At 38.3% G+C, this 12736-nt stretch overlaps 1 protein-coding gene across 2 annotated transcripts; it reads right to left on the bottom strand.

Annotated features, from left to right (window-relative positions):
- Positions 1–6576: 6576 nt before the first annotated feature.
- On the bottom strand, positions 6577–12736 carry LOC124134882. 2 transcript variants are annotated; one of them, XM_046499972.2, is made up of 4 exons: positions 12585–12736; positions 11202–11361; positions 10903–10956; positions 6577–6729 (listed from the first exon to the last, which is right to left on the bottom strand). In XM_046499972.2, the coding sequence occupies exons 2-4, from the start codon at positions 11359–11361 to the stop codon at positions 6704–6706; spliced, it is 240 nt and encodes a 79-aa protein (XP_046355928.1). In that variant the 5' UTR covers positions 12585–12736; the 3' UTR covers positions 6577–6703. The 2 variants fall into 2 exon arrangements, with proteins under 2 accessions (XP_046355928.1, XP_048259764.1); XM_048403807.1 differs by lacking the exon at positions 6577–6729 and adding an exon at positions 10453–10605.

The following is a 12736-nucleotide window of genomic DNA, read 5'->3' as shown; positions in this document are numbered from 1 at the left end:
GCACAACTGAAAATCCTTTCACATTCCTGTAGCATTGTTAATAATTAAGCTGGACCAAGAAGATGATTTGAAGTAACCACTTCAGGTTGATGAATTTCAAGTAGCTCAATGAACACAGCATTTGGGAGAGTACGGTACATGGAGTCTTGTTTTTCCATAATTTGACATTTTCACTTCACATTTCAGCGACTCAAAAGCTACTTAAAAGTACATTTTCTATGTTTTCGGATGATTTTATACATGATTTATCACATATTTGTATGGCAGATTGTGTTAATTTGCAAAAGGTTAAGATAAAAGTAAATTAAACATCAAAATATTGAAAAACAGACTCCATGTCCCTTATGGGCCACCGTAGGAAGAGTGTTTCAGTGGTTGTTTAGAGTTGGTTAAGGGACTGGCCATGTATTATGGCGGCCCACCATGGATAATACCAAAGAAGAAGAAATTTGTAAAATGTTGCTATAGCTTCTGGTAGATTTGATGTGCACGCTCAAACCGTGTGTAGCTGTTTCAATAATTTAGATATCTTATTTGCAATGTAAGCTTTCGTTCAATATTATGAATAACTGAGTTCATTGGGTAATTTGTGTCACTATTATGAACCTTTGAAATATCTGTACCTAATGTTACCAAATAAAGCCTTTTAAACTTTAAGTTAAGTACAATGTATACAGAAAAGGGAACTATGATAGCGGAAATAGGATAAGATTTACCCCACCAAGAATCTGAAGACAATTCATATTAATATGTTTGTTAGCAAACTTTCTTTATTGTTAAGGACATACCTCAACAATTTGGTGACTTGCATATCGAATACATACTGGTATTTTACACAGTTAAATCTTGTTCCTGGAAGAAACTTATGAACTCTCCCATATATATTCATTTAAGACATCAGTCTTGAACCACCACTGTTTAGATAGCTATTAATTGTATTTATTAGCTCGGCCAACCCTCAATGATGTCAAGTTATTGTAGAACTGGATGCAAATTTAATGCCATTGACTTCTGCATGTAGTATTGATTAAGTAGTATTGTTGAGTAGTATCATTTTCACTTATTGCATGTCATGTGTGCATTTGTATATAATTTATGTATGGTTTGCCATGTTATTTTTTGTAGATGTTCAGTTTTGTTGATTCATTTTCCAGATATGTATGTAAATACTGTATCTTACATGTACAGATTTGTATTATGTTATTTCCTGAGTTATCTCCCTTGTATGCCAGTGTGGTATGTGGCAATATGTGGCTCCTCGTCTTCCTGAAGACACAAAATGCAGTACCAGGTATTTTTAATCTGTCATTGTAGCAGTGTATATTTTTAATTTAAGCATTAAAACATCATATGCATCAGGAAGTTCAGAACACTTGGGTTATTTTGGGGTTACTTGGTTCAAAGATCTGCTTACCCATAATTCCATAACGTGTGGGAAAAGATTAAAATTGAATACTGAAAGCTTTAAGACGATTTAATCCTGTTTATTAAATATTAAATATTTGTAGAAAAACAACAACAGTTGATTGATGCAAAATGGAAAGTGACATATTCAAGGACACAAGATCTTTGAGAAATATTTTTCATACATCTTGTTTATATACTGTATTCGACGTAATAAGCGCCCAGGGCGCTCTCAAAATTTGAAATAGGGGGCTCTTATTAGAATAAAATTTTGGAGAAAAAACCCAGAGTTGAAAGATTGTAAATTTAGTGGTTTATGCTGACAGCCTGAAATGATATAAAATAAAAGTTTGTGTGTATTATACACGACAGATATATTTATCCAGAATTTAATTGCCCATAATTAAGGGTGCTTATGACACAGGAGTGCGTATTATACATGAATAAATAAGTCTTGTGTACATTGATCAATCAGAAAGGGTGCTAATTGGGATTGTTCACTAGCCAATATACATGTATTAGCAAATATAGCCGTGGGCATATTACGTGGAATACGGTATGTATTTTATTTTATTTTTTAACATCCATGGTTTCAAGAGAAAAAGTTTATCTTTAGACCAAGTATTGAAAAAACACATGCCAATATGTTTTGATGGGTGGAGGTGAACTAGCGTTGCTTCTTTGCAAATGTGAATCACCATTTTGGTACTTTAGCTGTGTTTTCACAGCCCTGATCTGCCTGCTTCAGACACAACACGGTTTCTTCAGCAATAACGGTTTCAGTGTACAATGTTTCTTCACTTACAGTGTCCTGCTGATTGTCTGAAAGGTCCTCACAAGTAAACAGTCTGACTTCTCAAACAATTATGCTCTGGTTTCAAATCATGAAGTTTAAAATGTATGTATTATTGAAGAGTTTGAAAATCTGTGGAAGCTTGGACTCTATGAACTTTTTTGTCACCATATGGATGTGAGTTGCCCAGTTCTTAGTAAGATAACTGTTGTGAAAGGTAGTGTTACGATGTTCAGAGGCAAGAAGAAGAAAACACAATCTTTTCACCACAGAATCACAGGGTTCAGCTTGCTTGTTACTGGTAGCGTTGACAAGGGCATGGAACTACAACTGAGTTTTGGAAGGAAACATGTAATTGAATAAATATGAATTCTCTATATTTATTTCTATTCCCTTGGCAAGTGTTTCTGAATAATATTCTAGTACTCTAAAAGTGTTTTTCAAAACATGTGCCGCTAAATGTCAATATCTAAGTAAAACAGACTGGAAGTTAGTGGGCATCATCATGTGATGAATAGTCCTTGCTGTATCACTTGGTGTTTAGTGGTTTGATTTGGTTTGAATGCAAATTAAGCAAATTATGGCTTAGGAGTCTTCTATGGTGATTGTTTAGGGCTGGGACGGGTAACTCGGGTAACTCGGGTACCCGGGTCGGGTGGGTACTGAGTAGGACCCGGGTACCCACAGGATTACCTGGACTCATGGTTTGTCACGTGATATATTGTTAAATGACAAACATTATCTAGAACTCTATGGTTACACTACAAGTTACTAACGTTCGCATTTTTTTCTGACTGTGCACCCATTCCTTCTGATTTTTCATATGGTTGAATAAAGATATAAGTTAATTCAACTTCAGTGTATGAATGACCAGATTGTTTAATACATGTATCTAAATACATTTTGCCAGGGCTATGCTAAAAATGTTCCAAATCGGACATGGGGACAGTGGGTACCCGGGTAGAGTCGGGTAATAGGGGGATGGGTACCAGGGTATTAAATTTGGACTTGTCCCAGCCCTAATTGTTATGGCTTAAAATTTCTTATATAAATAAGTTCCAGGTATTGCCTATTTGATAAATATGCTGATAATAGTATCCATGTACTTTATGTAACCAAGCCTTGCTATGTCAATATTGGAAATGTTATCAAACTTAGAAATTAAACAGTGTTATCATTGTCTAATGCTACTATTCACCAGATTTCCACTGGTTGACAAACAGTGGAGTTGATTTTGTACACAGTCTATGAAGACAAGAACCATGTCTAACGCGAGACACCCAACACCTATTTACTGCTATAACTTGAAGAAGGCCACTGGCAGGAAACAATTCTTCCCTCACAGTAGCGACCAAGCTGCCTAACTGCTGCATGCCACTATGAGAGGAACATCACATTAAGCTTGATTGGATCAAGATTTCCATGGTACATTTGTATGAACTATCACTTGTACATTTGTATGTTGTAGTCACTCGCAGATCTGATTATTCCTGAGATTACTGGTAGGATTCGTGATTAATGTGCTTCCATAGTTAGCTTAATGAGCCTCAACCCTAGACTGCTTTAAGCATTAATGTTGTGGTTCTGACTACATAGTTTTGGTTAATAAGAATGTAGACAGGGCCATAACTTCATGTAGCCATTAAAGAAATTCCAGGGTATGAACTTTACTCAATGTTTTTGATAAATTTGTCAACACAATTGTTAAATGTATGCTTTGATGGGTAATCTAAACACCTTTGTCCTTCAAGTTACCCTATCTGGTATTGACGGGAATTTTACAATAGTGTCACTGTTCTGATTATTTTGGGCATGTGGATGTCTTAAAATGAAAGTCACAGCATTATTATCATGATTGATTGATTGATTGATTGACCCTCTTTCCACAAAGTGATATCTGTTTAACAATGGTGCCAAAATATCCCAAATGACCATATGGATATTTTCACCAAGGATGGAAGTCCATTGTGGTTCTCAAAGCACATGGGGCCTGCAATCTAGGATGTATTTCTCCACTGTTCTTTGTAATAAATGGCACAAATACCATAACCCACTTATTTGTACATTCACCTCTCTGTATATTGTGATGATCTGTATCAAGGTTTTTGTTTTCCTCAATTGCCTAACTGTGCACCAATGCAGAATAAATGATAAAGATTTCACATCACATCTGGGTTTGTTGTTGCCATGGTATGCTTTGTTTGTTTGTTGTTTAACGCCGCACTCAGCAAAATTCCAGCTATATGATGGCGGTTTGTAAAAAATCAAGTCTGGACCAGACAATCCAGTGATTGACATCATGAACATGGATCCACGCAATTGGGATATGATGACAGGCATCAACCAAATCAGCAAGACTGACCACCCGATCCCGTGAGTCGCCTCTTACGGCAAGCATGGGTTGCTGAAGACCTATTCTACCCCAGATCTTCACGGATCATGCAGCCAAGCAGTGATCCTGATGCATCAATACACAGGCACAGGACAGTGTACAGTCTGTTGTTTGACGTCGCATTCGACAATAACCCAGCTATACTACCAACAAAAAATAAGGGAACTATTGATATGAATGTAGCTATTGTTGATGTGTACATTTACAATACCCTGGAGATGCATCTAATCACAATGAAAACCACATCATGCAAGTGCACACATAAGCTCAAGTGTGTGTGTCTGCAAGGGAACTCACAATCACTAATGTAATTGAGTTAAGCACACGCTTAAAAATGACTCCCGAGATTACATCTCAATGAACAGACAAAATAACCAATAGTGGGTACGACAGAGGTGCAGGGGAAGTCAATATCCCAAGTTGCCTGATTGTTTGGCAAATCAAAACGTGTAATTTCTCGACTGTGGGACGAGTACTGGGTTGCAGTGAGACCTGGGCATGGCAGACCATGACGTTTATCAGAATTATACTTGAGCATGATTGTAATTGGAAATACCCCTTTCCTCACTGAAACTGTAGCCATTACATGAAATGAACCCTGCCTACTTCAGTATGTAATGTCAAAGTGTCAGACATTGAATTGCAATTGTTAACTAATGGATATCCTTATGACACTATTAAACGTGCTTCACTCAGTGCCAACAAGGTTTGTACAGTTTTGTAGCTTTACAACTGGAGATGAATGCAAGAACAGGCTTGGCATTAACCTAATAAAGAACCACACTGTTGCTGTAACAAGCAAGACACTATCCAGTATACCAAGCCCACAACTCTGTCCTTGTTGAAATACAGCATGAATGAACATAGTGAGTGAACATTGATCTATCAGCAATACTCCAGCTATCTTTGTCTGGACCAGCAGTTGATTCAGTGAGCAAAGGTTCATCAGGGTATAATGGGTCTGTGAGCTTCATGCTGTAAACACCTTGAAAACAGGCCACACACATATTGTAACTATCTATTATTTGTCGACAGATTCAGAGGACCTATTCTGCACCAAAATCACAAAAAGGATTACCGGTACTTATAGTCTGCTGAGGTGAGGTGAAGTGAAATGGGGTTTAATTTCTCATTCAAGATTGCTGCACTAGTATAGTGATGTGTATGTCTGCTTTTACTAATCCAGACTAATGTCGATTTTTATTGTGCTAGCCCACTGAAATACCATGCCGAGTGAATACCCCACTCAGAGCCAACAAGTCCTTGTTTTAGCCCCTTAATGCTGAGCACCTGAGACAGAGGAGGTCTTATAGTCTGTGAATCATGTGTAGTTTTGTGTTACTATAAACTATTTCTCATCAGTAGTATCAATGCATGTTGAGGTGATGTGTGCATATTTGGGAAGCTTCTTGGTAGACAGGGCCCAGTCGTGTGAAGCAGCACAATTCCCTGAGCAGAGTTGTGTGCTTTGGGCCTGCCAGAAACATACGCCAGTGGGTTCGAATCCTGGTTCACCCAATTATGTTTCCAGCTTTGTCAGCACTATGGGTTTCACTTAAGTGGAAACGTCCGAGACCAGCATCACTTCGGGCTTTCCTTTCACATTTTAAGATGACATGCTGTGATATGACTGGAATATTGTTCAAAGCCAACTCACTCACTTAATTGAGATTATAGTGAGCACTGACAGATGAGCCCTCCGGGATTCCAGGTTTGAATTGGTCCCCGGCAATCGTTGGTGGCTTAAGAAATTACTAAAGGATTTGGGTAGTCATGGTTCGACGACTTGGTTGATGGCGTGTCAATGGACCCCAAAAGGGGTGGATCGTTGCTCATAGCAACAATCACCATATTGTGTGGTCCAGACTTCATTATTTACAGGCCACTGTCATATAGCTGGAATATTTCTAAGTGTTGTGTTAAGCAACCAACAAACACACACACACAATGACGGATGATTGACACTGCACATAACACAACACAAGTATCTATTGGAAACTTTTAATTTACAACTTTGTAATGACTTTTGTACATTAACCACAAAATGTCACACTCTCATCCCTTTCTTTCTAGAGGTACACTGAAGGAGATTTTCTTCTAAAGGTATGGCTTAGTTAATGAGGAGGATCGAAGTGGGTGTCTGAAAAGAAAAGAATGATTATTATTTCAGACATGTCCACTGACAATCACAATTCTGCAATAGTTATTTTGACTCTCTAATGTTGGTGATATCATAAGGTCAAACCTTAACACTTTTTAACAAAAATAGATAATTTTCATATATGTCTGGGTGCAAGAAAACAGTCTAGAACATATGAATAATTTGAAACTCCTTATTGTATGTTACATTCATAACATTTTTAAAACTACTTCAAGTTGAACATCTTTTGCCAGGGCTATGCTAAAAATGTTCCAAATCGGACATGGGGACAGTGGGTACCCGGGTAGAGTCGGGTAATAGGGGGATGGGTACCAGGGTATTAAATTTGGACTTGTCCCAGCCCTAATTGTTATGGCTTAAAATTTCTTATATAAATAAGTTCCAGGTATTGCCTATTTGATAAATATGCTGATAATAGTATCCATGTACTTTATGTAACCAAGCCTTGCTATGTCAATATTGGAAATGTTATCAAACTTAGAAATTAAACAGTGTTATCATTGTCTAATGCTACTATTCACCAGATTTCCACTGGTTGACAAACAGTGGAGTTGATTTTGTACACAGTCTATGAAGACAAGAACCATGTCTAACGCGAGACACCCAACACCTATTTACTGCTATAACTTGAAGAAGGCCACTGGCAGGAAACAATTCTTCCCTCACAGTAGCGACCAAGCTGCCTAACTGCTGCATGCCACTATGAGAGGAACATCACATTAAGCTTGATTGGATCAAGATTTCCATGGTACATTTGTATGAACTATCACTTGTACATTTGTATGTTGTAGTCACTCGCAGATCTGATTATTCCTGAGATTACTGGTAGGATTCGTGATTAATGTGCTTCCATAGTTAGCTTAATGAGCCTCAACCCTAGACTGCTTTAAGCATTAATGTTGTGGTTCTGACTACATAGTTTTGGTTAATAAGAATGTAGACAGGGCCATAACTTCATGTAGCCATTAAAGAAATTCCAGGGTATGAACTTTACTCAATGTTTTTGATAAATTTGTCAACACAATTGTTAAATGTATGCTTTGATGGGTAATCTAAACACCTTTGTCCTTCAAGTTACCCTATCTGGTATTGACGGGAATTTTACAATAGTGTCACTGTTCTGATTATTTTGGGCATGTGGATGTCTTAAAATGAAAGTCACAGCATTATTATCATGATTGATTGATTGATTGATTGACCCTCTTTCCACAAAGTGATATCTGTTTAACAATGGTGCCAAAATATCCCAAATGACCATATGGATATTTTCACCAAGGATGGAAGTCCATTGTGGTTCTCAAAGCACATGGGGCCTGCAATCTAGGATGTATTTCTCCACTGTTCTTTGTAATAAATGGCACAAATACCATAACCCACTTATTTGTACATTCACCTCTCTGTATATTGTGATGATCTGTATCAAGGTTTTTGTTTTCCTCAATTGCCTAACTGTGCACCAATGCAGAATAAATGATAAAGATTTCACATCACATCTGGGTTTGTTGTTGCCATGGTATGCTTTGTTTGTTTGTTGTTTAACGCCGCACTCAGCAAAATTCCAGCTATATGATGGCGGTTTGTAAAAAATCAAGTCTGGACCAGACAATCCAGTGATTGACATCATGAACATGGATCCACGCAATTGGGATATGATGACAGGCATCAACCAAATCAGCAAGACTGACCACCCGATCCCGTGAGTCGCCTCTTACGGCAAGCATGGGTTGCTGAAGACCTATTCTACCCCAGATCTTCACGGATCATGCAGCCAAGCAGTGATCCTGATGCATCAATACACAGGCACAGGACAGTGTACAGTCTGTTGTTTGACGTCGCATTCGACAATAACCCAGCTATACTACCAACAAAAAATAAGGGAACTATTGATATGAATGTAGCTATTGTTGATGTGTACATTTACAATACCCTGGAGATGCATCTAATCACAATGAAAACCACATCATGCAAGTGCACACATAAGCTCAAGTGTGTGTGTCTGCAAGGGAACTCACAATCACTAATGTAATTGAGTTAAGCACACGCTTAAAAATGACTCCCGAGATTACATCTCAATGAACAGACAAAATAACCAATAGTGGGTACGACAGAGGTGCAGGGGAAGTCAATATCCCAAGTTGCCTGATTGTTTGGCAAATCAAAACGTGTAATTTCTCGACTGTGGGACGAGTACTGGGTTGCAGTGAGACCTGGGCATGGCAGACCATGACGTTTATCAGAATTATACTTGAGCATGATTGTAATTGGAAATACCCCTTTCCTCACTGAAACTGTAGCCATTACATGAAATGAACCCTGCCTACTTCAGTATGTAATGTCAAAGTGTCAGACATTGAATTGCAATTGTTAACTAATGGATATCCTTATGACACTATTAAACGTGCTTCACTCAGTGCCAACAAGGTTTGTACAGTTTTGTAGCTTTACAACTGGAGATGAATGCAAGAACAGGCTTGGCATTAACCTAATAAAGAACCACACTGTTGCTGTAACAAGCAAGACACTATCCAGTATACCAAGCCCACAACTCTGTCCTTGTTGAAATACAGCATGAATGAACATAGTGAGTGAACATTGATCTATCAGCAATACTCCAGCTATCTTTGTCTGGACCAGCAGTTGATTCAGTGAGCAAAGGTTCATCAGGGTATAATGGGTCTGTGAGCTTCATGCTGTAAACACCTTGAAAACAGGCCACACACATATTGTAACTATCTATTATTTGTCGACAGATTCAGAGGACCTATTCTGCACCAAAATCACAAAAAGGATTACCGGTACTTATAGTCTGCTGAGGTGAGGTGAAGTGAAATGGGGTTTAATTTCTCATTCAAGATTGCTGCACTAGTATAGTGATGTGTATGTCTGCTTTTACTAATCCAGACTAATGTCGATTTTTATTGTGCTAGCCCACTGAAATACCATGCCGAGTGAATACCCCACTCAGAGCCAACAAGTCCTTGTTTTAGCCCCTTAATGCTGAGCACCTGAGACAGAGGAGGTCTTATAGTCTGTGAATCATGTGTAGTTTTGTGTTACTATAAACTATTTCTCATCAGTAGTATCAATGCATGTTGAGGTGATGTGTGCATATTTGGGAAGCTTCTTGGTAGACAGGGCCCAGTCGTGTGAAGCAGCACAATTCCCTGAGCAGAGTTGTGTGCTTTGGGCCTGCCAGAAACATACGCCAGTGGGTTCGAATCCTGGTTCACCCAATTATGTTTCCAGCTTTGTCAGCACTATGGGTTTCACTTAAGTGGAAACGTCCGAGACCAGCATCACTTCGGGCTTTCCTTTCACATTTTAAGATGACATGCTGTGATATGACTGGAATATTGTTCAAAGCCAACTCACTCACTTAATTGAGATTATAGTGAGCACTGACAGATGAGCCCTCCGGGATTCCAGGTTTGAATTGGTCCCCGGCAATCGTTGGTGGCTTAAGAAATTACTAAAGGATTTGGGTAGTCATGGTTCGACGACTTGGTTGATGGCGTGTCAATGGACCCCAAAAGGGGTGGATCGTTGCTCATAGCAACAATCACCATATTGTGTGGTCCAGACTTCATTATTTACAGGCCACTGTCATATAGCTGGAATATTTCTAAGTGTTGTGTTAAGCAACCAACAAACACACACACACAATGACGGATGATTGACACTGCACATAACACAACACAAGTATCTATTGGAAACTTTTAATTTACAACTTTGTAATGACTTTTGTACATTAACCACAAAATGTCACACTCTCATCCCTTTCTTTCTAGAGGTACACTGAAGGAGATTTTCTTCTAAAGGTATGGCTTAGTTAATGAGGAGGATCAAAGTGGGTGTCTGAAAAGAAAAGAATGATTATTATTTCAGACATGTCCACTGACAATCACAATTCTGCAATAGTTATTTTGACTCTCTAATGTTGGTGATATCATAAGGTCAAACCTTAACACTTTTTAACAAAAATAGATAATTTTCATATATGTCTGGGTGCAAGAAAACAGTCTAGAACATATGAATAATTTGAAACTCCTTATTGTATGTTACATTCATAACATTTTTAAAACTACTTCAAGTTGAACATCTTCACTTGGATGTTTCTAATTGGTGCACATTCATAATAGAAATTTCACTTACGCTCCCGTTTCTTCCTGATTTGATCCCACTGCCGAACGTTACCAGGAGAGTGCACTGTAAACAGGGAACAAAGTATTGAAAATGTAATATAAGATCTGATGTACAGGAACATCTATCTTACTACTCACCATGCTCACTGACTGAGCTTTTGTAACTTTTCATAATACATTGTACTTTATTCTTTTCCATTTTTTAGAATTTCTTTCTCAAATAACTTTTACAAATTATTTTCAAGTCAAATATTGTAGAAATAATAATGTTTTATTGTTTAGCATAACACAAATTCTAATATTTCTTACCTCCACTGTGAATTTTGTAGATCACAGGAAGTGTCGCAAGTAGAGCGTACGACAAATATCTAACAAATCTTCCATTTTTCCAGTGGAATCTAAACGGGAACAGCTTTATCTTTCCTGCTACAGAGTAGGGATAACGCACAGGTTCCACTCCACCCGCCATCTGGAGAAAAAATAAAGAGCTCAATGACATTGTAGCAGAAATACAAGAATGTACCTAGCTATTAGCTAATTGAATTCAAACTTGCCTCTTCAATCTCATTCCCTAGGCATTTCTCTCTTCATGTCCAGTCTTACTGAATTAATGATGCAATCTAAAATCCATGGATTTACATAGCAAAATGACCTAAGTGAGCTCCTGCACAATTGCTATCCAAGTGCAACTATAATTTCAAACACTCTGCCACAAGCATGACAAAGGAATAAAAGTCAAAACTGAAGGGAAATGCCTGGCACTGATCATGCTGATATAATGAAATGACTAAGTAGCAACAATCCATGGGCCATCTTTCCGCATCAGATCTGTTTGTTGCAAGCATTTATATTTTGGAGTCCACAATAACAGCCCACATGATTCTGGATACTTTCTGACTAGGTTCCCTATCTGTGAAGTCTCCAATTGCTTCTAGTCAAACTACAATACCTGGCCTAGCCGATGGTTGTCTGTATTCCAGTTTTGACATAGTGGGTGTGCAGGGATAACCACAGATTGGATTCCATAAATGATCAAACAATATATTTGAGGTTCTTTTATTTGTAAGTAAAAGTTTTCTGCATGAGATATACTCCGAACTAAGGTAGGCTTTATATTTGCCTAATAGTTAAAACTTCTATTGGCATAGTATACACCGATCTACCCTTAGCCTGACCTGCTGGGGCCTTGGCTGACCTCTTACTAAATGCATTATGCTTTAATTACCGCATCCTGTTACTTTTCTTTACTATGGTAACCGTTTGAACCCTCTTCCTACGTTGCAATTAATAATATACAATGTGCATAATATACAAATTACAACCTAACTTTCATAGTAGATCTAGCACCGGGCCCATATTCTTAGGGATTTTGTGCTTGGGGTTTTGTGAATCGCGTATTCAAACGTAAAAGACGGGGCACCCTGAATCGTTTCTCATGCTAGCAAGCCCTTGCAACCACTGTTACTCTATATGTATTGCTGACAGCGTAGTAAACCGGCATCTAATCATCAACAGAGCACATTCTGCACGAAAACGGAAGGACCAGTCGCTTGTCACCGGTTTCGGCGTTTCAATAAGAGTATGGATTTTAGCGTTTCAAATTTTGTGCTTAGAGTTCGTCAACATTTTATGATAGATGTCACAGTGTCAACACAAATTAACTCTGCTCCACATAAACAAGCTGGCACCTACTTCGATGCTTGTCCTTCACAGGCTTCCGACGAACTTGAAGAAAATGGAGGAAGGACTACATCAGCGCCCTCAAGCGGTAACTAGTGTAGAGGGAAGGGACGTAATATCTCTTTTCTCTTTACACACTGCGCAATGGAAAACATTAATGTTTG

This window comes from Haliotis rufescens, unplaced genomic scaffold (assembly GCF_023055435.1).
Source record: "Haliotis rufescens isolate VD_foot unplaced genomic scaffold, xgHalRufe1.0.p SCAF_3, whole genome shotgun sequence".
In the NCBI taxonomy this organism is placed as follows: domain Eukaryota; kingdom Metazoa; phylum Mollusca; class Gastropoda; order Lepetellida; family Haliotidae; genus Haliotis; species Haliotis rufescens.
The sequence above is the reverse complement of the archived record's forward strand: the minus strand, read 5'-3'. Positions and strand labels throughout refer to the sequence as shown.

Bases quoted from the DNA above. Each gene is read 5' to 3' on its own strand.
- LOC124134882 (XM_046499972.2), bottom strand. From the start codon at position 11,361: ATGGCGGGTGGAGTGGAACCTGTGCGTTATCCCTACTCTGTAGCAGGA. The intron at 10,957-11,201 runs GTAAGAAATATT...CCCTGTTTACAG, and splicing joins CTACAAAATTCACAGTGGAG to TGCACTCTCCTGGTAACGTT. The intron at 6,730-10,902 runs GTAAGTGAAATT...TTTTCTTTTCAG, and splicing joins AATCAGGAAGAAACGGGAGC to ACACCCACTTCGATCCTCCT.